General features: G+C 39.8%; 2 protein-coding genes across 5 annotated transcripts in view; one reads left to right on the forward strand and one right to left on the reverse strand.

The window, feature by feature from the left end:
- Positions 1–737: 737 nt before the first annotated feature.
- Positions 738–11,364, forward strand: LOC146699654 (beta-galactosidase-1-like protein 2). Its single transcript, XM_085469468.1, has 19 exons — positions 738–878; positions 1,258–1,443; positions 1,531–1,599; positions 1,990–2,085; positions 2,432–2,540; positions 2,625–2,717; positions 2,799–2,880; positions 2,946–3,010; positions 3,097–3,181; positions 4,041–4,178; positions 4,358–4,441; positions 4,510–4,625; positions 4,720–4,866; positions 7,557–7,628; positions 7,747–7,825; positions 7,929–8,016; positions 8,100–8,211; positions 9,113–9,229; positions 10,859–11,364. The coding sequence occupies exons 1-19, from the start codon at positions 787–789 to the stop codon at positions 10,943–10,945; spliced, it is 1,917 nt and encodes a 638-aa protein (XP_085325594.1). The 5' UTR covers positions 738–786; the 3' UTR covers positions 10,946–11,364.
- Positions 11,365–12,824: 1,460 nt separating this feature from the next.
- b3gat1b (beta-1,3-glucuronyltransferase 1 (glucuronosyltransferase P) b) overlaps positions 12,825–27,283 on the reverse strand; it is a 57,992-nt gene continuing 43,533 nt past the window's right edge. For 3 of the 4 annotated variants that reach the window (XM_085469470.1, XM_085469469.1, XM_085469471.1), the window contains exons 3-7: positions 21,927–22,081; positions 20,436–20,947; positions 19,827–20,123; positions 19,376–19,481; positions 12,825–12,887 (exon numbers count right to left, since the gene is read on the reverse strand). In XM_085469470.1, coding sequence (XP_085325596.1) covers positions 19,395–19,481; positions 19,827–20,123; positions 20,436–20,947; positions 21,927–22,050 — 1,020 coding nt within the window. In that variant the 5' untranslated portion in view covers positions 22,051–22,081 and the 3' untranslated portion in view covers positions 12,825–12,887; positions 19,376–19,394. The remainder of the gene's footprint in view (positions 12,888–19,375; positions 19,482–19,826; positions 20,124–20,435; positions 20,948–21,926; positions 22,082–27,283) is intronic. The other variant, XM_085469472.1, reaches the window with a different exon arrangement.

The raw sequence follows: 27,283 nt of genomic DNA on the forward strand, positions 1-27,283 counted from the left end.
TAAGATAAGGGATCGAAGAGCCATTTCCCACTTACAAGAGTTGCTGCTTGCTGGCCACTAGCTAAGTCATATATGAGTGTTGTGGTGGTACAGAGCTTGTGGGAACCTGGGTGGATCGTGAGTGGCTGGGAGAGGTTAAGAAATGTACAGGCCTGTGTAGAGTCTATTGGACTACTAATGGCACTTAAAGGTAGGGATAGTAGAGGCAAACAAAGCAAAATACCCCATTTCAACATGTGTCAAGTGAAGAACATGAACTGGGCACCACTGTGGGGTTGTTATGGTCCCCAGCACATGTAGAAATAAGGACCAACTCCATAGAATGAGTTATGAATGACGAATGAAGGGCAGCAATATGCAATTAGCTCCACACATCTAGACAAGTTTCAAAAGAAGATAAAATAATGAACACTTTGGAGATATGATATAACTTGCCGCATTTCTCGTTATTTTTATGTTTTAGATTACTAGACACTATTTTTAAGATGGAAGAAACTTTTTCAGGATTAAATGTTTTCATTTTGTTTGTTGTTTTTTCTGGTAAAGCTCTAAAAAAAGAAGAAAAGAAAAAGGAAGCTGTGTAGTAGTTCTTACAAGCCAAACAATACCGAAGACAAACCCTGCTGCTAATGAGGTGAGTTAGATTTCCATGGCTCCGCGCAGAGGCACTCCCACGAGGCGGTGCACTGTTCAGACCAGCATCATGCGTTCATCTGCACACAGATGCTGCTGTGAACTTAACTCGACTGTTGCTTATGTTGCCAGAAGGGATCTCGCTCTCCATCCATGGTTGTCCTCAGGATAAGAAATGTGCACAAAAGGAAATATGCACTCATCTGCCTGTGCATTGCTGGATTCATCATGTACAGATATCTTGGGTAAGTTCTTAAAATGTTACGTATGTTCCAGTAAGAGGCTGTTGTTTTCCCCTCAATGCAACGATTCAGCTTGATGTAGTTTTCACAGACACACAATTCAAACAGTCTCAATAGTAATATTGTTTGTGTGGCTTCTATAACAGTTTGACGGTTGTCATAAGAAACTTTATTTATTTTGGGAAGTGAATAATAAGAAACTAATGGATGATGAAGAAAATGTAAAAGAAGCTCTTATGAGTTTACTGAAGTCTGATGTCCTCCTGCTCAACTCAAGACATCTGCAAATTCCTGCCAAGCATGTCATGTGGTCAGTTAGAGTACAATAGCCTGTGTTAGGCATTAAGTGACTGTGACACACTGAGTGGAACTCCTCTTCCAGCATGTCGGGAAGGGGGAGGAGGATGAGCCAAAAGGTCGGCTTGTGTGCCAACACGTCCCAGTTCACCCTCGAGGGAGAGCCCTTCCGCATCATTGGGGGATCCATCCACTATTTCCGTGTGCCCAGGGCCTACTGGAGGGACCGCCTGATGAAGATGAAAGCCTGTGGGATTAATACCCTCACTACGTACGAACACTGCTCCAGTGATTGAGTTTAGAATCACAAGCACTGTCACTGCTGAATGTTAACTGTGGGCGCCCTCCATCCTTGCAGATATGTGCCGTGGAATCTGCACCAGCCGGAAAGAGAGGTTTTTAGCTTCCAGACACAGCTGGATTTACAGTAAGGAGAATGTTCTTATATGATTAATCACCACACAGCATCCTTCACACCACCTTCCTAGCTTCTCTAACAATATTACCTGCTCTAAGGTATTTTGGATATATTCTTCATTTTCTCCTCATCATCTAAGTCCTCAGTGCTCAGGGGAGATGCTAGAGGCAGAGAGTCCCACCTGACAACAGCAGCATCTCCATAACAAAAGCAGCTTATCGAGCAATTAACTGCACAGCGATGATAAGCGAAGAGAGAGGTCCTGCCTCTGCCAGTGTTGTTGCCAGGCACTTTTCACACTCACCAAACAATAAGAAATGGAGCCTCACTGTGAGTCTAAACTTTGGGTTTGCACAGGAAAAAGTTGCTTGTTGATTTTCTTTTCTGTTTGGATTTCAGAGCCTATATCAGTCTTGCAGCCGAGATGGAACTGTGGGTGATTTTGCGTCCAGGACCCTACATTTCCTCTGAGCTGGACCTAGGAGGACTGCCGAGGTAGTCACGGTGTTCTCTGTATGTAGGTTTATGTAGAAATTCAGAATTTTTTTGTGTGTATATTCATATGGTATGAAAAGGGACGTTAGTTTAAACTGCAAGTCTGTTCAGTGCCTGTCCTGAGTAAATAGATTTGTATTTAAGTGAATTTAACCGGACAGCACAAGAGTTACTTGATCTAACGCACAAAGTGCCATTTTTGCTTTCTGAATGAAATCAGGGTGGAAGAGTCGCATCTTGTTTAAAGTAAAGGCTTGCTCAGTGTCTCAAGCTTTGTCCAGTATTTTAGACTCACTGTGGCTCTGTTGTTAAGTGTTAACTGAGCATGTTTTCTATGTCTTTGCAGCTGGCTCCTCCAAGACAGCAGCATGAGACTGCGGACGACGCACCCAGGGTTCATTCAGGCTGTCAACACTTTTTTTGACAAGCTGATACCAAAACTGGTTCCATTGCAGGTCAGGCTGGAAACATACCAGCTGAAGCAGAGTCTGTTAATCTTTTTAATTAAAAAAAAAAAATGCTTGTTTGTGTTTTTCTAGTTCAAGAAAGGAGGTCCAATCATTGCCGTGCAAGTGGAAAACGAGTATGGCTCCTTTGCAAAGGATCAGAGTTACATGCTTTTCATTAAAGAGGTGACTACACATGAAACTTGATGGGATAGAACGGATCAATAGGATTATTTTCACTTCTTCCTTTGTGTTTTATTTTGAAAGGCTCTGCAATCCAGAGGGATCAGCGAACTGCTGCTCACATCAGACAAGCACAAAACGTTAAAGTCTGGGGGTGTGGATGGAGGTATATTAATAATCACACACCTAAACATAAACATGCACACACAGAGTTAACCTAATCTCGTGTAGCCCTCAGGACAGTGAAGCTTCAGAAGCTAAATCAGAGAAACATCCAGGAGCTGACTGCTATCCAGGTGAGTCTCACCTTTCCACATCACTTGTATCCATCACTGATGACAGTAAGGAGATGCAAGCTGACTGTGTGCGTGCTGCTTTTCAGCCCAACAACCCCACCATGGTGATGGATTACTGGACCGGCTGGTATGATATCTGGGGAGAGCTCCACCATGTGCTGCCCCCAGAGGGTAAGGAGGGTTCTCTGTGCTGCTAGTGGCATGTTGCTCCCCTGCTATTCATAATCAACCTGGGTGGTCTAAAAATGGAGTGTCGCTCAAGGGAGTCTTCATAATTCAGCGAGGTGGTAAAAGAAGCGTACACATCCTTCTCTTAGTATCTCTGAAAGCCAATGCTACATAGTGATGTTACATTAGCAAAAAACAGGCATAAAGTGTCTTGTGCAAATTGAATTCTTCTTATATTTTATAAAATGAAAAGAAAAATATTGTGGAAATCATTGCCTGTAGTTATTTTATTAGTCTTTCATTCGTTTTTATACATTTGTGTGCAGCTTGTGCAGTGAAATACAAATCGGTCTAAATCTCCTGCTTCAGAAACCAAATTTGGAAATTGAAATCTGTTGGGTTTTTGTCTTATAATTACTGCTTTAAAGCAAATTTGTTTTAAAAACAGTCGTTTACATCAACCAAACCAGTAAACATGGAAAACCTGCTTGTGAAAAGAAATTTGGATACAGAAATCTATACTCTTACTTTACGAATACTTTACTAACCCTTGAAAGAAATGCATATATGAGTAAAACCAATCAAAGGGTAGTGTTATTGTCTGTTTCACTAGTGCTACTCTATCTCCAGTTCCTCTAAACTGCTGTAAATGTGCTTTCTTTCTCACCCCAGTGTAGATTTTTGCATGAGAAATGGCAGCTACATGCCCACAGTGGACATGCAAATGTCAGGGTCATGCTGCTTTTGAATGAGTCACTTAAAGCATTTAAGAAAATGAGTCAGAAGAGTTTCGGGATTCAAAATTTGTATTTGCATGAATCCATTTTTCTAAACACTGTGAACACATCTCATTTCTTGTCAGATATGGTATCCACTGTAAGGGAAATTCTGAGGAGAGGCATGTCTGTCAACTTGTACATGTTCCACGGAGGATCCAGTTTTGGCTTCATGAGCGGAGCACTCGCCAATCCCTCATACAGAGCTTTAGTCCCCAGCTATGGTTGGTTCCTTTGTACTGTGCTCAGTCTCAAATAGACTCTCATGCAAATTCACAAAGACGTTTGAGTGATTAATAACTGCCGTATGAGAGCTGGAAAATGTCGTGTTCTGTACTGTTGACCTTAACACCCAGCAGGTGGCAGCAAATGACAGTTTTCGCACACTGTTGATGTTCCGCAGATTATGACGCTCCTCTGTCTGAATCTGGGGAATACACTTCAAAGTACCATCTTCTCAGGGATTTACTTTCCCGATACAAAAACAGTAAGAAAAACACTGTCCTCCAGCACATTATTTTATTCAGTTACTGACCTCTTTGCCTCTCTGTGCAGCAGGAGGCTCTGACAGTCTCCCGGACATGCCAGTCCTGCATTACAGGGAGGCTTATGAACCAGCCATTATGTACCAGCACCTTTCATTATGGGATGCTTTAAGCTTCACAGAAGGAGTACGTTTATGTGAGATTATCTGTGACGTACGTATCCTGCAATGTAAAGAATTTTGCTTTTCAGACAGTTCAACTGTTTCAATTGTCTCTGCAGCCATTTAAGTCCACCAAACCAGTAAACATGGAAAATCTACCCGTGAACAACAGAAATGGACAGTCCTATGGCTACACTCTGTATGAGACTATCATCACGAGGGGAGGGCTGTTACAGTCAGGGGACAATGTCAGAGACCGTGCCCTGGTGAGTTAATGCACACTATACATGTGCATGATATTTATCCATAAGCTAATTGCTTAGCTTCCATAATGTGTTTGTAGCTGCTGAAAACAAATTTATTAAAAACAAGGAAGTCATGTCTTACTGCTAAAAGATATATGTCTGTTAAATATGAACTGAACTTTAACTGAACAAACACACACATCCACACATGTGCAATAACACTAAGTGCAATAATCTTTTCTGGCATCGTTGTATTTTTACTCAGTTGTATATAGCATTCGTATTCTATTTTTATCTTATTGTATATTTTTATTCTATTTTATTCTACTGTATATAGTATATTATTTTATTCTATTCTGTACAGTTGTGTACTGTATTTATTCTTATTGTATTCTAATTTTTGCGTCATAACTTTTGCACTGTCCACTTCCTGCTGTGACAAAACAAATTTTCCACGTGTGGGACTAATAAAGGTTATCTTATCTTAAACCTAGTGGCATAAGATAGTCAGCATAGAAAAACTGCAAATATGGGAAAACAGCTAACCAGACTCTGTCCAAGGGTTAAAAATATCCTCCTAATAGCTCATTCATTAAACATTTTTGATATTGTTCATAAAATGAACAGCAAATAAATAAATAATAAGAAAAAACCCTGCAAGAACAAAATGATTCCTTCTTGCTGAAAATTTGAACGATCAAATATAAGCAGGAGCCAGAGGACAGTTAACCTAGTTTACATCAGTCACACAGGCCAACAGACAAGTTAACAACCACGCGGCAACTGCTGGTCATTATAAGAAAATTAATATTTCGCAGCCGGCTGTGAGTTGTTAAGCTGTTAAGTATAAGCTATTCATTCCTGAAAAAGACAATCAGTGACTTCATGGTAACCAGTTATCTGAGTGCTGTGATTGCTTTGGTCACTGTTGCCAGGGCCACCTGTAGTTTGTACTGAGATGCCGACTTGTCTGCAAACACTACCTCTGAGTGGTCAGCTAGCACATGTTGGGGAATATACATTTTATACACTTTCCTCTAGAGTTTGCCACTTTAGCCCTGACTGAGGTCTTAGCAGAGCAAAAACACTGGGAAACAGTGACTCTGTCCAGTTCACTCACTGTTACTCAAGATTACAAAATCTTGTAGTTCCATTAAAGGCACATATTTCAGTTGTGAATTGTTTACCAACAGCTTACTTCAGTTCGATGTCAGAACTGCTTACGTTATTCAACAACTGAACAAATGTGATCAAATGTCACACTGAAGTTATAAACCTAAACTCATCTGTTTGACCATCTTCACAAGTTCTTATGTATTGTTTACAGCTCTCTGCTCGTGGATGTCGTTTCCAGCTTTTTCCTCTCTCACTTTCATTTGTTCCTGCGGGATAGTTGCCCACTCTGTCTCTACACTTGATGGGCTTCTCTCCCTCACATATTCTCTGGTGAATTTTAAATTCTACCAATTTTCTCAAAGTTAATGTCAGCCACAGCTATATCTGACAGCTCAGGTGCAGCGCAGGATTGAGCCAGAGGAGGACTGCTTTATGACAAACTATTCCACTGTGTAAATCTGAGATTTGTGCTCCTACGGTGTGCAGAAAATCTTCAGACAGTTCATTGTTTTTTCCACAAATAAAAAAAGGATTACAAAATCTTGTAATTCCATTATAGTTCCTGACCTGTCTGGATATTGCAGTTGTGCAAATTACCATTGTTTATATATATATAACATATAATGCTAGATATTTATTAAAGTAAGCATTAATTGGATCAGTCAAAGCTGAGCACACTGCTAAAACCTTGGCCCTGTCCTCGACCTGCATGCTTGCAGACTCCCTTTCAGTCTATTATTTAATTGAAACCAAACAGAAGTGAACTGAACAGTGTTTTTAGTCACATACATAGAGATCTAAACATCTCTCTGGTAAATAATGTTTAGTGTTCTTCTGCACATCATGCAGGTCCCATGGTTTCAGGTTAATTCAGGGTTATGGTTTATCATAACGCCGCTCTCCTCTGGATAAATCCTGAGGTCCACCTGAGGCTTAGTCCTCAAACTCACACAGTTTTAGCACTTTCACAGATGAGTTCCCCCCAAAGAAAATCATCCTGATTCTTCTTCCTCTTCTTTTCATTTCTCTACATAGTCACACTGTTTTCATAAAGAACCATGTGTACAGCATTAGCTTAAATTGTATTATTTTTGTCAGACCCTCATTCGCTTCTTTTGCACTCCCTCATCAAAGGCCTTTATTTTTAGACACTAATTTGTACACCTCTTGTCAGGTAATTACTAAAATAAGCTGACTGCATCTTTGGATATAAAGATAGCTCACTGTTTGCATCACCATATGATCTTTCCACTTCCATGGACACACTTTTGTAAATGCATCATCATGCTAATTTGCCCTACAGCACTGACACTCGGCCTTTTTGGTAAGCCCTAAAAGAGGGTTTAGCACTGGCCCAGATATTAGTAGATCTGGTTTGAGATATTAAACTGACAGGTTTGACCACTCATGCTGTCTTTACCAGTTTTATTGCATGAAATGCTCTTAGAGTGAGGACCAACCAATTAAACTTCGGCTTAAGTGGATATTTCATTCTTCAAAGAAAAAGGGGTGGAGCATTGCTCTGGTGCCTTCCAGCAGGACACAGTTTAAACTAAATTACTACAGTTATTTGACACTAATGTTTTTTACTCCAGGTGTTTGTAGACAGAAGCTACATTGGCCTTTTCAAGCGCCAGAGTCTGGAGCTGGCGGTTCCTGATGGTAAGGTATGATATCAAGTTGAACAGTGAAGAGAAAGGCTTCATTCAGTGTGATGGATGCTGGCGAGGCAGCTGTCTGGCTGTTAAAACGATCAAAAAACATAAATGTGATTGATCCCTACAGGGACGTCGTACCTTGAGTTTATTGGTGGAGAACTGTGGACGAGTTCACCAGGGAAGGGAGCTTGACAAGCAACGTAAAGGTGACTGACTGAAATTTTTGCTGTTCATCGCTCTGCCTGCTTTTAAATCACTCAAGCAATCAGTTTGTAGAGGGCAAGCCAATTTCGATTTGTGTTTTTGCAGGACTAGTGGGAGACATTTTATTAAACAATATCCCCTTGAGAGATTTTACAATATACAGCCTGGATATGAAACCCAGCTTCCTTGATAGGTTTGTAGACTTTATTAAATCTAATACGCTGCATATTACTTGCTTTTGTCTGTAATAGTGTGTTTGATGTGGCCTTATTTCAGTCTTTATCAAGCACCCTGGAAAAGTCTTTCTGAAACACCCAGCTTCCCTGGATTTTTCATGGGCAGACTGTTTGCATATGGGTATCCAAGTGACACATTTGTGAAGCTGCCAGTAAGTAAACAGCTATATTAAAAAATAAGTAAATGACATTTAAATGAACGGAAAAGACTAATCACATTGTTACACCTTGAAATCCAATAAATTAGAAGAAGGAATTCCGATGACTGAAACCTCCTTGTGGAGTAGCAGGTGGAAACTGACTTTTAAATGTCTGTCATTAGGATCTTTTGTGCTCTATCCTGTTGAAGTGTCTGCCTGTGAGTCTTCAGTCTGGAAGAGGGTATAAAAAGCTCTTCAAATTATTTGAAATAACAAAATTAACTGTAAAGAAAATCAAATTACTGCCAGTTCACCGCTGGGTAGCTTGCAGGCATTGATTCAGCTTTGCATTCTTCAGCATCGCCTGAATATACAGTAATGTGAATCCGTTTATCTGAAAAGTGAGCTGAAAGTGGACCTTTTTGAAAGGATAATGATCTGAAGCACATTCGTGAAAGAATGGCTCAGAAAGAAGAAATGGAAGGTCATGCAATGACTTGGTTGAAAATAATAAAACCTTCAGTGTCACTGAAATGTTGAATGGGCATTTAAACCAAGGAGAATCATTTTACAGGGAAGAGAGTTTAGAAAGCAGGTACTGGTGGACGTACACAAAACTCCTACAAGGAGTGCCAATGGGGGCAAAATGAGCTTCTGATACTGTGGGTGTAATTTATTTCATTTTAAACAGAAGTATCTGAGATCTGTTGGTAATCTTATTCAATGAACCACTGAAGAATTACCATTTGTGCTGTCCTTCAAGTACTATAAAACATCTTTTGTCTGCGGCATTTTTAAAATAGTCAAATGTTTCCTCATCTAAATATGTTAAAAACATACATAAAGAAGCCAGGTGTGTTTATACTTATTTTTTTAATTTGTTTTAATAAATGTATGTGTCTGGGATCCGCAGGGCTGGGAGAAAGGTGTTGTGTTTATCAATGGGTTGAACCTTGGGCGCTACTGGTCCATTGGCCCCCAGCAGACTCTCTACCTCCCAGGTCCTTTTCTCAATAGTGGAATCAATCAGGTATAACTGTTCAGAAGCAAATGATGAATTATGATGATTGTTGCACTTTGTTAGTCTGTGTGAGCGCCGCTTACAGCTACATCCAGAGTCCGTGGATGCATCCTTCAGGTCGGAGAACAGCTAATTTTAATAAAACGAGCTTGTAGTTTGATATCTGCTGTCACAGTATGATTGTAAACAGCTGTTGTTGGCGTTTGTAATGTTGGTTCTAATGAGTTGTTGATCCCAAAAGTTCAAATATGTAAATGTGTTTCACATTTTTTTCTCCTTAGTTTAATTAAGAATTTTAATTATTGCTTTTGTTTCTGTATCTGACAACCGTGACCTGATTTACTGTTAAACTGTTTCAGCCTTTGTGTTTTGTTTTGCTTCATTTCTTTTCTTTTTTTGCTTATATACTAAGTTAGCTTTTGCAATAGTGGCTTTGTATGATTGTTTCCCTGGATGCAAGCGATTATCATTTCATATAAGAATTACAGCAGAAGAACTGAAAGTAATTTAAATAAAAAAGTAGAGCAACACAATTTTTTAGGCTAATATTCTGTTCTAGAATATTTTTTATTCTCATAAATACAAAATGGTACAGCGCTTGTGTCCTTTCTTGTAGGTCTTTAACTACACAGCCAAAGCAGACGTGCTTGCATGCAGTCCTCCAAAAAACCTCCACATAGCTTCATCGATCATTGGCGATGATGCTATGTGGAGGCAGAAAGATGATTGGTTTAAAGGTTTGCTAGAATAGGAAATAGATGACAAAGAATTTCTTAAAAAAGTATAAGACAGAATATAGACTTATGTAAAAGATGGTTGCAGCCACCATGATGTCACCCAGGGATGGATCTGGCTGTGTAGCCATCTGGTCATAACTACTTGAGACTGATAGCAATACTCAGAGTAAAAATTGTAGTTTGACTAAAACATGAAGTGTAATAGTTGTTAAAGTGTTGTAATAGTGAAAGTTGTGCCACACAGGTTACAATGTGTCTTATTTTCTCCGTTTCCATATGTTTGCATCTAAAGTGATGGCACAAGGACATACTTCTGATTGGATCACTCCCACTCGTCCCATCTTTCTACACAACTAAATTAGTTCTGATTGGATTTCTCTCTCTCTCTATAATATCTTCATCCCGTTTTAATCATTGATGAAAGAGTCAATAGACATCATCATAGTTTTTGTCCCTGTGACTTTAGCTTTTATGTAGTTATTGTCTTGTTTTTGTCAGAAAAAAGGTTGTTGACTAAAAATATGATGAAAATTATTGGTCTACAAAATTAACACTGCTTACTTGCTCTCTCTTATCTAGTGTTAGACGAGAAGACTGACGATATTAATGTGTTTAGGTTTTCCAAGGCTTCCAATAGCTTAGCCCAGCCTAGGATCACCATAGCTAATTTACATGTTGTTTGTTGTATGTTTCATTCATATTTGCTTGTAAGATGATTTTGTTACCTTCTGGGCGACTCAGGTTAGCCGTTTCCTCCTCTTCACACTCTTTATACTAAATATCTGCTGGCTCTAGCTTTGTAAACTGCTGTACTCTTAATGTATTTTTGTACTATAATTGCAAAAACCAAACAAATCTCTAACACTTGTCTGTGTTTTTTTTTCACACTCAAATAAATTAGGTCATTGTGTTTGAGGAACAAGAGGGAGACTTCAAGGTCCACTTTGAGGATCAGGCTGATCTTGGCATGGCTGCTGACATCCAGTGACCAACATCACGTCACAATTCCAATGTTTGTGTTTATGTGTGTATGTATGTAAAATTTGCATTTCTTTTGTATTACTAGGTGTTTATCATATCAGGAGGAATTGAAATACAGGGAAACAATAAATTCTGTCAAATCCAATAAATTTCACCTACATATATATTGGGGGCTCATTTGGGATTCATTTTGAATATGGCACAGTTTAGTCTGGTAGATTTTATAGCTAATCCTACTTTATAACAGCTTGATGTACGAAGGAAATATGATTTATGTGCAGTTGCCTCACATTTTGAAATCTCTGTGTCTAAATCCATGAAAAGCGAATTTAGAACTCTGGTGAAATGGGCATATACATATATGCACACACACACACACACACACACACACACACACACACACACACACACACACACACACACACACACACACACATATATATAGATATATATATCTATATATATAGAGAGGGAGAGAGAGAGAGACATGACTCTTTAAATCAAAGACAGAGTCACGATTGTATGGGAGCAGTTTAAACCTATGTACATACAGTACCCTTATTTACAATAAATCTTTACACATACAGCAGAATTATTAAGCAATGATCACGTTCTGTGAATTTACAGTCTTAGAGTAACAATTTTAGGGAGTCTGGCTGTGGCCGGTGTGTCAGATTGTTAAATCTGTATTGCCTATGTGAATATACTTGAGTATGTATCAAGTAGCAGTTACTGCAATCTTAGGTCTGTAAAGCAAAAATCAGCTTCATGAGGCAGTAGTTTGAGCAGATGTCAAATGAAACACAAGCAACATAGCAGTAGCATCAGACCCTAATCAAGTCAAGTCAAAGTTCAATGTTTCAAGTGTTTGAATGTTTCAAATGTCTGCAAATTAACACTGAGAACTGACGGAACTCTTAAAACGATACAAAGTCATACAGAACATTTGCATTCTTAAGTGGTGTTGCTGCAAGTCAGTGGAGTATGAACTCATTACTCGCAAGCCTTCCATCCACGGTGAGAATAATTAGAATGTATAACACAGCTATTTGAAAGAATGCACTTCTGATTTTCAGAGTAATGGCTTTACATTCCATCGACTCTCACACGTACTGTTCACAACTAACATACCAATGCTACAAATTACTCTGAAACAATAAATAACTGCTAAGAAACCTTCACCCAGCGCAGTCTTAATTAGCTTATGAGGAAGTCTTTGAGTTTGACAGGCTAACAGCAATACTGGATCCTCTTTTAAATATGAGTGCATGTCAGCGCTGTTACAGCATGTTAAGCTTGTAGTAAATGAATGCGAGAGAGGACGCTGCTGTTAATAAGCCACTGCTCCATGTTTTGAGCAGTGTGACAGCTCAGTGTGCGCAAATGTATGTTCAAAAGTAGCAGGGCTCCTAATTAGTACTGGGTTCACTGTTGTACAGTACAAAAAGGGGGAGGGCTCAGATCCCATCAGTGCTGTCTAACAGTCGGTGCTGACTCTCTTGAAACAAGGACTTCTTTTATTTCCCTGTGCAGCTCTTTCCCCGACAGCCAGCTTGCATCAAAACAAAAGGGCCCCATTCAGTTCTGATTGGATGGTTGGCTGGTGTTGATGTCGCTCACAAGGCTCTTTATTGCTTGCTGTACCATCTCTTCCTGCAGCTAAGTCATGTGACATCCCTTATCTCAGAGGAGACCTCAGGTGGCAAACTCCTTTCAGTGCTGCTCCAGAACACACCAGTCGTTTTTGTGCAGTTGTGCTTTGATACTCTGTGGTCGCTCAAGCACACATGGCTTTGCTCTGCCTCTTCAACTGGACACGCGTAGCTTCATGCTAAGCTGTGGTGAAATACAGCTGCTGCGTCCTGGTAATACTTTTGACCGTGACTGTTGCTTTTTCGGAGCTCAGGTTGGTTTGAATCCAGGGAGAGCTCAGTAGAAACATTCCTCCCCTGAAACAAAAAAGTTTACACTTAATAAGTGCAATCAGGAAAAAAAGAAAATGAATTATTAGCCATGATAGAGGCCATGTAAAGCTTTATCAATGCAATATGATGTTCAAAATATCATACTCCCAAGTTTCCAGCATGGCAGTAGCATGCAAACTGACTTCCATGTGTCATAATTACAATGCGAAACCTCAGATTTTTAAGTACAGGTTCTGCCAAACACTGTTTGTATATAATCCCTTTAAAAATACAGCAATATAATCTGTGTGCACAGGCTTTAAATGACCTGTTTCTAATATTGTAACTAATTTGTTTTTATAAGTAATCCATAACTTGTCCAATGATCCATGTGAGCCTGCATCCTAGCTGATGTAGGGGAAGAGACAGGCTCAGTGGTCTATCACAGGGCTATGTTGTTTTGCCACTGCATGGAAAAGAATTACCTCGGGGAATTTGTCTGTAGATGCTCGTAAAGAATCATAAATATGACATTAAAATCATGTATAGAATTTACAGGTTTATTTTTATAAACCTGTAATTTTCACAAGTGCAAATGGTTCACATATTAACAAGCGGTAATTAGCAGTCTCCTTTATGTTTGAAAAAGATGGAGATGGCTGATATTATTATGCAAGAATGGCAACGTTCCATCTTTTCTTTTCTTCTTCTCATTAATATATATTAATAATGGTGAACTTATTACCAGATTTGCATATATTTTCAATCGATTTCTTTTTACTGTGTATGCGCCAAATGCTAACATAGCTGTTTCAACAACACCTGAAGGAGTGTTCATTTAAATGCAATAAATTAGGACTTTTGTGGTGCCAGCTAACATTCACCATTTAAATGATTGCTGAATGTTCATCAGCTGATCTTCTTTCTCATTATCTAATCTTGGTTGAAAAAATTATTCTAAAAAGAAAGTTTCACGGGTGTCTGCAATACCATGTCACTGTATGCTGGACAGCCTTCTTAAATGTTGGCTGGACAAACTGTGCTATGCATCAGGGTTTTTGTCACTTTTTCCATTTTAAGGATGGGTTCAGTTAAAGTTTTACAGTCAGCCTTGTTTATGGTTTCTTGCATTAGGTTCCTCTTGTATCTCCTGTGAGAGCCTGTCAGTCCTTTGTATATGTTTCCTGTGTTATGTCCGTGTCTCCCTCTGTGGCTCGTCTCCCTTTCCTGTTCCCATGTTCCCCTCCTTGTGTTTCATTCCATGTCTTCCCTGCCTGTTATGTGCATGCATGTCTGTACTTCCCCCAGTTCCAGTGTCAAGCCTGTGTGTTTTAGTCTGCATCTCAGTATGTTTCCTGTTTTATTCTGACAGTCTCTCATCCAACGTTCATTTTACCTATGTCATTATGTTTATTACAACACTCTGTAGTTGAGGGTTTATCCAGAAGGCTATGCGTGCAGTTTTTCCCCATCTTTTTTTCTCTCAAGATTTTCTCTCATGATACTGCATCTTTATTGTTTATTTCTTTCAGGGACTGTGTTAATCACACAAACAGAAAACATGATTTGTATCAGATTAAGCTACTGACTAATTTATGAGGCTAGCTCAAGCTCTAAATATCACAGGAGAGCTTATGAGACCACAAACTCTCTGCGGGAGCCTCTGAAAGAAAAAGACACAGAAGAACAAGACAAGGAAGAAAAAGGACTTATTGCCACCGACTGTCTCTACATGACTCTTTGCAAAGAAAGACAGACAGCAAATTTATACTATCAAGCTATCTGAACTCGAAACTGAAACTAAATAAAAAAAGAAGAAGCAAAAGTGGCTGCTTTGGCTTTTCACCTAACTCGTTTCAACATTGTGTCTTAAAAATCATATTTATATACAACTACATGTTTATAGTAGAGATGGCACGATACCACTTTTTTATGTCCGATACCGATATCATAAATTTGGATATCTGCCGATACCGATATGAATCCGATATAGTGTTTTTTAATCAACAAAACTGTTTTTTTAAATATCTTGCTGCATTTTGTATAAGTTCATACTCAAGTTTAAAACAACAACTACACTAAAGCTATTCTGTTATACCTGTATGCAAAAAAAAATATTTCATAGTTCAGCAATACTGATCAATCTAATAAACTTAAACCTACACCATCCTCCCTATTCTGGTATTTTAAAGAGTACTTAGCGTAAATATTAAGCAACCTAACTAATAGTGTTCCAACTCCCAGCAACAACAAAAATAAATAAATAAAAAATAGGGAACCACCCCTCACGCTCCACCTCATGATGCTTAATCGACGTAATCAACCTTAATTTGATGCAGTGTGGAAAAAAAATGCACAGAAATCAATTATTTTTCAAGAAATATTAAATAGATTCAACATCTTTCTTCAACAAAATTGCAGACTGCACAGATGGTACCTTCCCAAAGGAAAAAGTACTATAGCTTACTAGGGTATATATATATATATATATATATATATATATATATTAGACTTAATAGTTACTATATACAGTAATTGACTTCTATTCATTTTGCATCAAATTAAAACTTTGGGTGTCAGATAATTATTTATTAAAAGCTCGACATTTTAAATGAGAATAAGAAAGAAAAGTATGTATGTTTGTGCCCCCTTTTCCCTGTTCATGCCCTATCGGCCCCCTGGCTAAACTTTGCTAGATCCGCCCCTGCACAGTTACCAGCGTCAGCTACGTAGAAAAAGATCCTCGAGTAGAAAGTAATAATAAATAAATTCTAACAACAGCTTATCAAGCTTAAACGTGCTGCTGTTGTTTATCTGCTGGTTTCCTCTTTCTGGTGCAAAGTGGGCCAAAAACAAAGACGGACTCGCGACAGAAAAGCCGATCAGCTGATCGTTAAGCAGTTTCATGATTGAAGTAGCAGCAAGAAGAGGCAGTCGCTCCATATATCGTTTGTTAAGCTTAACGCAGGAATGCTTTACAAACATTCAGAGATGGACTTACACACTTGCTTTACTTCTCTCGGGATAACTTTGTCGGAGATGAAATGCCGGGTTGCTAGCGAAGCTCCAAATGCTATCCAGACCACCGACAGGTCCCGCATGCCACAGCCGCTCTATCACGTGATGCATACTGCTCCGACGTGCTAACGTTCTGAGGTGAGTTACGGCGTGTGGCAAGTTTTGTGAGGTGCTTTCGTGATATTTAATGGATCGGATTACATTTTTTATTTTTCTCCGATATCCGATCCAGTAATTTAGGTCAGTATCGGACCGATACCGATACGTAATATCGGATCGGTCCATCTCTAGTTTATAGTGGTTAAAAAATTGGGTGCAGGAAAAAAATTGTCAGTGAACAAATCACTGATGGCGCCCCTCCCTGAGCCTGGTTCTGCTGGAGGTTTCTTCCCATTAAAAGGGAGTTTTTCCTCCCTACTATTGCCAAGTGTTGCTCATATGGATCTTTAGATTGTTGGGGCTTTTTTAAAACCAACCACTGGCATCAAATTTAGGACTTAGCAATTCATCATAAAGTTGAGGTATTATCCTCAAACATATTTGCGAGTCCTTTTTAGTTGTATATAAAAATGATTTCTAGGGCACTAAGGCTAATCACACACTAATTAGAACAATTGGATAACATTGTGAAAAAGAAAAAGAAAATAATGTTTGAAAAACTAGATATGTAATTTTTTCATATAGATTTCAAACAACATACTATTTGATGTCAACATATTTTTGTTACATCTGCTGTGCTCGTTGGTGTGTGTGAGTATATCCTTCTGTCTTGCTTCACATTTTACTTCTGCTTGGCTAGCTTTAGCCATGCTAGCATCAGCACAGGTAGAAACAGATATACATCAGAGAATCGGCCATGCATCTAAACTCAAAAGGAAAACTATAAAAATAAAAATATGGATAACTTTCAGATTAGATCCACATTTCCAACAGTAAATACACATTATTTCATATTATGCTAAAGTCAATGGTTATCCATTTTAGGCTACGTCCACACGTACACGGGTATTTTTGAAAACGGAGATTTTCCGTTTTCGTTTTAAAAAATAATCCCGTCCACACGTAAACGCAGAAATGAAGGAAAACGGTGCTATGAACATGCCAAAGCAGCAGGTGGCGCTAGATTCCTAACCTGTAGAAATGTTGGCCAATCAGAAGTCTAGAAGCCTCGGTGGGAAATAGTAAACAAAGCTGGGGCATAGAAGCAGAACCGAGTCGTATGTGTGGAGGGACAGTAACTGTGTGTATATGTAAGCATTTAAACACTGCAGAGAGTAGAATTAACAGTAACAGTATTGTAGAAATTCATTTCACCGAAACAATAACGTGGCGCACTGTGTGACGTCAAAAAAGGCGCACACCTTTGACGCTGCGTTTTCTGCGTTTTTCTCGTCCACACGTAAATGCAAAAACGGAGTTTTCAAAAATATCCACCCTGGCCGGAGTTTTTAAAAAATCTCAGTTTTCAGTGACTGAAAACGCCGTTTACGTTTGCATGAAAGGCGCAAACGCATAGAAAAATCGGCGTTTTCAAAAATACCCGGGTACGTGTGGACGTAGCCTTAGAGAGCTCAGAAATGGCTTCAGGGACTTTGTTGTGACAACAATTTTCATCTGACGTTTGTTTACTGAAAGTCTACCCAGTCAGAAATACAAACTGAACAACACTCATACAAAAGTCTAGACCATACGTTTCCTCTCAGCTCAGTAACCTGGGTTTGGTAAATGAAAAGTGGTTTTGTTACATTATGCTGACACTGTCCCTCGTTTCGTTTCTGACACTCCACTCACATATTCACATCATACTTTTCTTCTGTATGGACACACTGGCTCTTTCACTTCAGTCACACTGAATGTGTCAGTAGAACATTTTTTACATGCTGTAGACAGCAGAAAACAGTCAGCTGCCTGTGTTCAATATATGTTGTCTGACTTGTTTGAGAAAAATAGTGTAAGACATGCAAAGCCCCATGGAATGAACTATGACACCATGTTGGAGGGTATATTGTCAAAATAATTATGGTGCCCAATGTCCCAAAAGTTATAAACCCACATTAGAACCAAGGTCAATATGACAATAATCAAGGCAACTTCAGTGATCAACAGTAGTGTGAAAGCTTTAAGAGAAATGTGGAGAAACAGCCTTTCAAAATATTTCTGTGGGAATAGTTTTTACAACTCAAAAGAGTTCTATAAGCAAAATATGAACAAAGAACAAACTATACTATATTACAGGTTAATATGTGAATAAAAGCAGAATCTATTGATTTGCATGTCATAAACCTATATTTTATTCACAATAGAACTCAGAAAACATATCAAATATTTAAACTGAGAGGTTTTGAAAAATATTAGTAAATATTTAAATTGTGTTTTTATTTATATTGTTTAAATATTTTTTTTTTTAATGTTTTTCATTTCAATAAAAAAACTTCTAAAAAAGCTTCTAAAAAACATTTGAAACAACCTGTAATATCTGTGATTCCACGCGTGGGAAAATATAAGAGAAGGGAGCTCATCCAGGTCACTACTTCTGTTTAACTATGGATATGTATCACACATTTGTCTCAATAGCTGCAAAAATTCTAGAAAACCAAATTTATTGAAAATTTAAGGCAAAATTTGACTTCCTGTGACATTTCTGTTTTGGCACTGATAACAATCTGGAGGGGCAGAATATTATTTGGAGGCTTGAATTTATTAAAATACAGCAGAGCTAAGAGAAAAGCCTCATCCAACAAAGTAGATACTTGACCTAGAAACAGGGTTTCTATTATGGCTGTCATAAAAAAAAATTCTCAGATACCAATAGATACTAAAAATGTAGATGCTCATTTGCAATAGTATCAATAACAACAGTGCAATCTTTGCCGTTTCTATTTGACATAACTTCACACAGCACGCTGCAGACAGGCAGACACGCAGCTCCTCTCCTCTCTAGCAACTAAACTTGGTGACGTTAACAACATTGAACAACAGTTTGAAGAATTCTGGGGGTCAGTACAGCTTCTGTTAGAAGAACAATGAGATACAGATACGTTATCATAAATGTTAATCTGGCTGAAATGGCATGTAAATGTTAGCTGGTTAACAATGAGCAATTGCCGCATAGTCACAAACCCAACCTCAGGGGGTCACAAGCTTCTTGTGCCAGACCCACGCCGAGATACTTGGGCAGACATCCAATGCGGCAGCCCCTTTGGAAATCAGGGAGCGGCCAGTCTGATAGCCGTATTAGCCATCTGTTCAGTTATCATTAAAGTCTTATAGTGGCAACTATGACTAAAAACCCCGGTGAACTATTTCTTCAGGTCTATGCACTGATGGTCCACTAAGACAAAATGAATTGCTTTGAAAATGTATTACATACAAAGGTCAGACATTCATTTCAAATTAGGTGTGTATTCTGGGTGCCCATATTCTTTGGGTTTGAAGTTGCTTTTCCATTCCCGCACACCCAAAGTAATCACTGTGTTGAAATGCAGTAATTTGCATTTCTAAATCTCCGTTATTACCTGTGTCACGTGAAGGATGTCATATCTCTACGTTAGAGTCTGTAAATCCTTTCTTGCCCTCATTTACCAGCACAGGCTTCTCTGTCCTTGTGTGCCATACTAATACCTAGAGGTAAGGAGAAAGGCATGGACGAGCAAAAAAATACTCAATATGATGAGATACTAATACAGACATTTTGGCTAGAAATGCTGTTTGCTGGTAATAGGCTGCCTCATATCTGCTACACAATATCCAGACGCAGAACATAACATATTTAAAATGAGCCTCTGAGCTTAAAGGGTTGGCGCTAAGCTGACAGTTTAATGACTTTAAGAACAAATTCTTCTGACAACACAAGATCCTAAGACTCGTCTTCTTATTCTACCAGCATTTCCAGATGCAGCTTGTTTCATTGTCATTTCACTGGCATTGCATGACATTTTAAACATATAGAAAGCCTCCTCTTCTTACCTTAGTACAGTTAGCAGCTTTAGGCTCCAAGTCACTGAGAGTGACCAGCTCTTTTAATAAGCTGCTCTCCTGATATCCTCCCTTTACCCCACGCAGCTTGAAATAAGCCTGAGGTTTGGACAGAATGAGCTGCAGGTTCACCGCAAACCCAGCCATGTCAATAGCAAAGGGCCGGTGCGGGTCAAATACAGTTTTCCAGCCAAACACCTTCCCCAAGGTGTTTACTTTGGGTGACTCATAACGCAGGCCACCCACAAAAGCCACGGGCCACACCGACACCTTTTTAGTGGAACGCATCTGTTAGTTGAAAACAGACACAGAAATAAACCACTTATGCAAGTCATTTAAAAACCCATACAAAAGATTACATTTAGCTAAAGATCACAGATGGTAAAAAATGGACGTAGTGTGATGTCAGTTTGTGAAATCTGCATCACAAACTTGGTGTTTAGAAAAGGGACTTAAAAAGTTAGAGCTGAGGACACTGCAATGAGCAATATATATATATATATATAAATAAGACTTGTAACTAGCAACTAAAACCATAAACTCACTGGAAAAGTGTTTCATGAAGTCGTAGATTAAGAAAGCCAAATTAAATTTCCTCACCTCCTCAAACAGCTCCAAGCTATATGTGTTGTCATCATCTGCAAAGTAGACAACCCCAGGCTGGCTGTTATTTACGCTGAAGGTCTCCCGTAACCACCGGAGAGCTAGGTTCCTCTGTATGGTACCACGTGGTATTCGGGGGTCCCTGGTGTCCCCGCGTACCTTATAGTTCCTAGGTGTCTCCACATTGAGGTGGGTGTAGTTGAGCCCTGTGTTGTGGAGAAGATGACTAACCAGACTGGTCCGCCTCTGGGAGTCTTCTACCAGGATCCAATGCAAGTTGACCACATGAAGCAAAGTGTTGGCCAGCCGTGTCAGCTCTGCTTTCTGCACCGGGCGGCTGTAAGTGGGAGTGATGATGTGGATAGTGGGCAATATATCCGACCAGGGTGGAGGGCGGCTGTATATATATTCCGTGCGTACCACCTCCACAATGTCCCGGTTCTGAAGCGAGCATGACTCCTTAAAAGCAAAGGTGTTTCTGGAGTTGGAGTGACCATCAGTCCTGTCATCTAGTCAGTAAGAAAACACATTACAATGAGCTTCTGTGTGCTCACAAATATGGATTGGCATTCATGCTACAGTATATTTCTGTACAGTAAGATTTATTTCTTGATAATTAATTTTACTATGTGAGACAATGTTAATACTCTTTGATCAGATGCTAAGCTGCATCAATAAAGAGATGTAATATTTTCAACACTTGCTGAGGTACACACTAGAAGTAACTTACTTTCCTGCGTACAACTTTGACGACAATATAAAAAATATGCACTATATCCAACCTGGTCTCCTAACAAATGCATTCCTGTATAGGTGAAATACATTCACAATAACATTTAAAATGTATTTTCTCTCCAAAAGACAAAGACTGCATTAGGAGGCAGAAGACCTTCCTCCAACAGACTTTTGTTTTCCATACTCTATTTGTTAAAAAAAACATGATTACATTTAGGAACAGAGCATGCATTGGGTGAGAAGAGACCCTTGCACATTTTAATCACTTTCAGTAGCTCTCCAGTTTCTTGGTATTTTGAGTAAAACGAGTAAGAAATGACAAAATAGCAAAAATAACGGCATGTTGATAACAAACATATTTATATGTCACATATAGAATCTAGGAGAAATGCATTCCACTCAAAATGTAAGCCACAAAGGCAGTCACAGCTCAGGCCAAATCAGTTAACACTTGTATATAAGATTTTCCAATGAGCAAATCTAATATAAAATGCATGCTTTAAGGTTCTATAACCTGCTCACAGTTGTTGTACAACTGCAAGCTACTTTGTAACCTGCCTCTAGACCAGCTGTTCCTTTAAATCTGTATCTGACTTATTCAGTGTTGATATCTCTTTCTCTGCTATATACTGGGTCTTGCTGCCTTTGACATACTATACTACACTAAGCTACACTATGCCACAAAGTTTAATTTGCTGCAGATGTAAATTTCAGTCTTTTTTGACTGTCTGAACTTAAGTTTTTTCAACACACATTTTTTTTTACCCTTTCGAGTGGTAAGCAGAGGAGTGAGGGTGCTCTGGTGCCAAACAGTGATGAGTAGTGTCCAAGGCAACACGATCAATATAATGGCAACGATGTCTCGTCTCTTCGGCATCTCCAGGGTCAGACCTGAATCATGTTCCTACCTGCAAGGGTGTGTAACACATGATGGGTGCACAGTTATAAGAACTAGAAAGCTGTGAATTGTCTGAGATCATACTTGCATCTCACTGAACCAATTAAAAGGTCTTTATTTTGTTTCCTATATTTAATACATTGAATAAACTGAGGCATTCATTATGACATAAACTAATTTTACGTCAAAGGTGGGCAGGTGGGACCCAAACAGAAGTCACAGACACATACGAATAAACTAAAAAACAGCCTTCTATTAGCTGGAATGCCAAAGTCCATAAATAAATCCAAAATCTCAAACAGACACACAATACACAGGCAGGAAACTGAAGATTGGTTAACAGACACTCAGATAAAGAACAAAAGAAAATTGGGCTAGATATACATCAACACAATGAGGACAAATTATTGTTAGTGGAAACACCTGGAAAACAATAACAGCTGAAACTAATCATGACAAGACAAGGGAAGTAAGACGAAATACGAGACACAGGAAACAAATAATTACCAAAATAAAACATGAAGTAACTAAACAACACATAAAAAAGATATTGGGGAAAATAAACTCAAATTTTAAAGATCAAAGTATAAACAATAGTAAAGTCTAAAAGAAAACCAGATAACAAAGGTAGCAAGAACAAGAAACTAAACACAGAAACTTTACAATAATAAAGAGAATTCCAAAAAAAAAACTCAACTACTTGTAATAACTAAGTCTTAATGTAGTAATGCTAAGTAATACTAACACACAATACTAGCTAAACATGAACAGTCCAAAACTCTGAATTCTGGGTCAAGGACCCAGGACCACGCCAATATGTAAGTCATTTCAATTTGTATTCTAAGGTATACAGGAAGTGCAGAATTATTAGGCAAATGAGTATTTTGTCCACATCATCCTCTTCATGCATGTTGTCTTACTCCAAGCTGTATAGGCTCGAAAGCCTACTACCAATTAAGCATATTAGGTGATGTATCTCTGTAATGAGAAGGGGTGTGGTCTAATGACATCAACACCCTATATCAGGTGTGCATAATTATTAGGCAACGTCCTTTCCTTTGGCAAAATGGGTCAAAAGAAGGACTTGACAGGCTCAGAAAAGTCAAAAATAGTGAGATATCTTGCAGAGGGATGCAGCAGTCTCAAAATTGCAAAGCTTCTGAAGCGTGATCATCGAACAATCAAGCGTTTCATTCAAAATAGTCAACAGGGTCGCAAGAAGCGTGTGGAAAAACCAAGGCGCAAAATAACTGCCCATGAACTGAGAAAAGTCAAGCGTGCAGCTGCCAAGATGCCACTTGCCACCAGTTTGGCCATATTTCAGAGCTGCAACATCACTGGAGTGCCCAAAAGCACAAGGTGTGCAATACTCAGAGACATGGCCAAGGTAAGAAAGGCTGAAAGACGACCACCACTGAACAAGACACACAAGCTGAAACGTCAAGACTGGGCCAAGAAATATCTCAAGACTGGTTTTTCTAAGGTTTTATGGACTGATGAAATGAGAGTGAGTCTTGATGGGCCAGATGGATGGGCCCGTGGCTGGATTGGTAAAGGGCAGAGAGCTCCAGTCCGACTCAGACGCCAGCAAGGTGGAGGTGGAGTACTGGTTTGGGTTGGTATCATCAAAGATGAGCTTGTGGGGCCTTTTCGGGTTGAGGATGGAGTCAAGTTCAACTCCCAGTCCTACTGCCAGTTTCTGGAAGACACCTTCTTCAAGCAGTGGTACAGGAAGAAGTCTGCATCCTTCAAGAAAAACATGATTTTCATGCAGGACAATGCTCCATCACACGCGTCCAAGTACTCCACAGCGTGGCTGGCAAGAAAGGGTATAAAAGAAGAAAAACTAATGACATGGCCTCCTTGTTCACCTGATCTGAACCCCATTGAGAACCTGTGGTCCATCATCAAATGTGAGATTTACAAGGAGGGAAAACAGTACACCTCTCTGAACAGTGTCTGGGAGGCTGTGGTTGCTGCTGCACGCAATGTTGATGGTGAACAGATCAAAACACTGACAGAATCCATGGATGGCAGGCTTTTGAGTGTCCTTGCAAAGAAAGGTGGCTATATTGGTCGCTGAATTGTTTTTGTTTTGTTTTTGAATGTCAGAAATGTATATTTGTGAATGTGGAGATGTTAATAAACTGATCCATAAGGCCAGTAATGTTGTGGGGATGGAGCTGGACTCCCTCAAGGTGGTGTCGGAGAGGCGGATGCTGTCCAAGATAAAGACAATGTTGGATAACACCTCCCACCCACTCCATGACATGCTGGTCAGTCACAGGAGCACGTTCAGTGAGAGACTGAGATTACCGAAAAGCACCACTGAACGACACAGGAAATCTTTCCTGCCTGTGGCCATCTCCCTGTACAACGCATCCACTTAACACACTGGTTATTGCTACAACTACACGTTTCTTTTCCAGCTATTTATTTATGAGTGACTTATGTATGTATGTATATATATGTATATATTATACTATTCTTAGTTAGCGTATTGTCTGTCTTGTCTTAATGTTGGTTTATGTTGGTTTATAATGGAGCACTCTAACAAAAAATAATTTCCCCCAGGGATCAATAAAGTATTCTGATTCTGATTCTGATTATATTGGTTTCACTGGTAAAAATAAATAATTGAAATGGGTATATATTTGTTTTTTGTTAAGTTGCCTAATAATTCTGCACAGTAATAGTCACCTGCACACACAGATATCCCCCTAAAATAGCTAAAACTAAAAACAAACTAAAAACTACTTCCAAAAACATTCAGCTTTGATATTAATGAGTTTTTTGGGTTCATTGAAAACATGGTTGTTGTTCAATAATAAAATTATTCCTCAAAAATACAACTTGCCTAATAATTCTGCACTCCCTGTATAATTGGGTTTGAAGTGCTTTTCAAACATTCCCTTCTTTCAAAAGTAGTAGCAGATTCTCTTTAACATGAGTGGATGAGCTGGTTTTTGAGTCTGTAGATATAATGGCCCTTTGCTAGAGGTGGATTACATTTTGAAGTGTATGTTGCATGGAACACGGTGGCCCTCAATTTAACACTGTCATGCTGTAGCTGCAAGGCACAAACTTCAAGGAAAGAGGAATTTTGTTAATAAATAGTCACAGTCTGCTGGAGCAGGCTGAATATAGGTCAGAGACTGCTCTAAGCTTCCTATTTTATCACAGCTGAAGATGTACTGGTGTACTATTATAGCAATTAAGCTAATGATTTGAAGAGGGCTACCGTGCTTCTCAACACAGTGGGCACAGACAGACAGTAGTTGTCATGAATTCACAATGAATATGTATATACCCATTACACATTATTACATCAATATATATCAATATATATATATATATATATATATATATATATATATATATATATATATATATGGCCAAGCTTGAAACCTGGATACCCCGTAGCCGGTTACCAAGATTACGTGAAGTACCCTCAGAAGGTCTGCTAGATGATGTTAATGCAGCACTACGGGCAATACCTACAACCACGATTACCGACACTAACAAGCTGATCTACAATACGGCAGCAGTGATCAGTGAGATGCTTGGCTACAAGTTGAACAGCCACAAGGGGCAGTACCCTCCATGGAGAAGGAGGCTAGAGGCCAAGATCAAAGTAGCACGGAGGGAGGTTAGCCAACTAACGGAGTTGCAGAAAGGTGCGACAAAGAAGGTGCATAAGAAATACAGCAAGCTGTCCATACCTGAGGCCTTGGAAACTGCCAAGCAAAGACTCACAGCCTTGGCCAGCCGCTTGAGGAGGTACACCAGAGAGATAGAAGGCAGGAGAATAAACCAGCTGTTCTCCACAGAACCAGCAAAGGTGTACTCTCAGTGGCAAGGGAACAATAATAAGAGAACAGCACCACCAAGGCTGGAGACAGAGCAATACTGGAAGAGCATATGGGAGAAGGACGCAACCCATAACGGCAATGCTCAGTGGCTAGTGGATCTGAGGGCAGACCACAGCGACCTCCCTGAACAGGGTCCAGTAACCATCACAGTGGCAGATATCCAAGAAAGGGTCTCCAGTATGAAGAGTTGGACAGCACCAGGGCCCGACATGGTTCACGCCTACTGGCTAAAGAAGCTGACTGCACTCCACGAGCGTCTGGCAGCACAAATAGCTGCTAGTTAACGAGACACCCGGAATGGCTAACCGAAGGTCGGACGGTCCTGATCCCCAAGGACCCCAAGAAGGGACCGGTCCCCTCCAACTACCGACCAATAACCTGCCTCAGTACTACATGGAAGCTCCTGTCAGGCATCATATCGGCTAAGATGAACAGGCACATGGGTCAATACATGAGCGGGACACAGAAAGGAATTGGCAAGAATACCAGAGGCGCAAAACACCAGCTACTGGTAGACAGAACAGTCAGCCGAGACTGCAAGACCAGACTGACCAACCTGTGCACTGCCTGGATTGATTACAAGAAGGCCTATGACTCAATGCCCCACAGCTGGATACTGGAATGCCTAGAATTGTACAAGATCAATGGGACCCTAAGAGCCTTCATCAGGAACTCAATGGGGATGTGGCGTACAACACTAGAGGCCAACTCCAAGCCCATAGCACAAGTCACCATCAAGTGCGGGATCTACCAAGGAGATGCTCTGTCCCCACTGCTGTTCTGCATAGGCCTGAACCCCCTCAGTGAGATCATTAACAAGACTGGCTACGGATACCGACTACGGAACGGAGCAGTTGTCAGCCACCTCCTGTACATGGATGACATCAAGCTGTATGCCAAGAGTGAACGAGACATCGATTCACTGATCCACACTACCAGGCTATACAGCAATGACATTGGAATGTCGTTCGGACTGGAGAAGTGTAGTCGGATGGTAACAAAGAGAGGGAAGGTAGTCAGAACTGAGGGGATTGAACTACCAGAAGGCAACATTGCAGACATAGAGGACAGTTACAAGTACCTGGGGATCCCGCAGGGAAATGGGAACCATGAAGAGGCCGCTAGAAAGGCTGCAACCACCAAGTACCTGCAGAGGGTCAGGCAAGTCCTGAGGAGTCAGCTGAATGGTAAGAACAAGATCCGGGCCATCAACACGTACGCCCTGCCCGTGATCAGGTACCCTGCTGGGGTAATAGGCTGGCCAAAGGAGGAGATAGAAGCCACTGACATAAAGACAAGAAAGCTCCTTACCATGCATGGAGGGTTTCACCCCAAGTCCA

The sequence above is a fragment of the Copadichromis virginalis genome, linkage group LG10, assembly GCF_057382275.1.
Source record: "Copadichromis virginalis isolate Kocher_CV1m ecotype Utaka linkage group LG10, C_Virginalis_male_GT1.1, whole genome shotgun sequence".
Classification (NCBI taxonomy): domain Eukaryota; kingdom Metazoa; phylum Chordata; class Actinopteri; order Cichliformes; family Cichlidae; genus Copadichromis; species Copadichromis virginalis.

Bases quoted from the DNA above. Each gene is read 5' to 3' on its own strand.
- LOC146699654 (XM_085469468.1), top strand. From the start codon at position 787: ATGGTTGTCCTCAGGATAAGAAATGTGCACAAAAGGAAATATGCACTC. The intron at 1,444-1,530 runs GTACGAACACTG...CCATCCTTGCAG, and splicing joins GGGATTAATACCCTCACTAC to ATATGTGCCGTGGAATCTGC. The intron at 4,442-4,509 runs GTAAGAAAAACA...CTCTCTGTGCAG, and splicing joins ACTTTCCCGATACAAAAACA to CAGGAGGCTCTGACAGTCTC.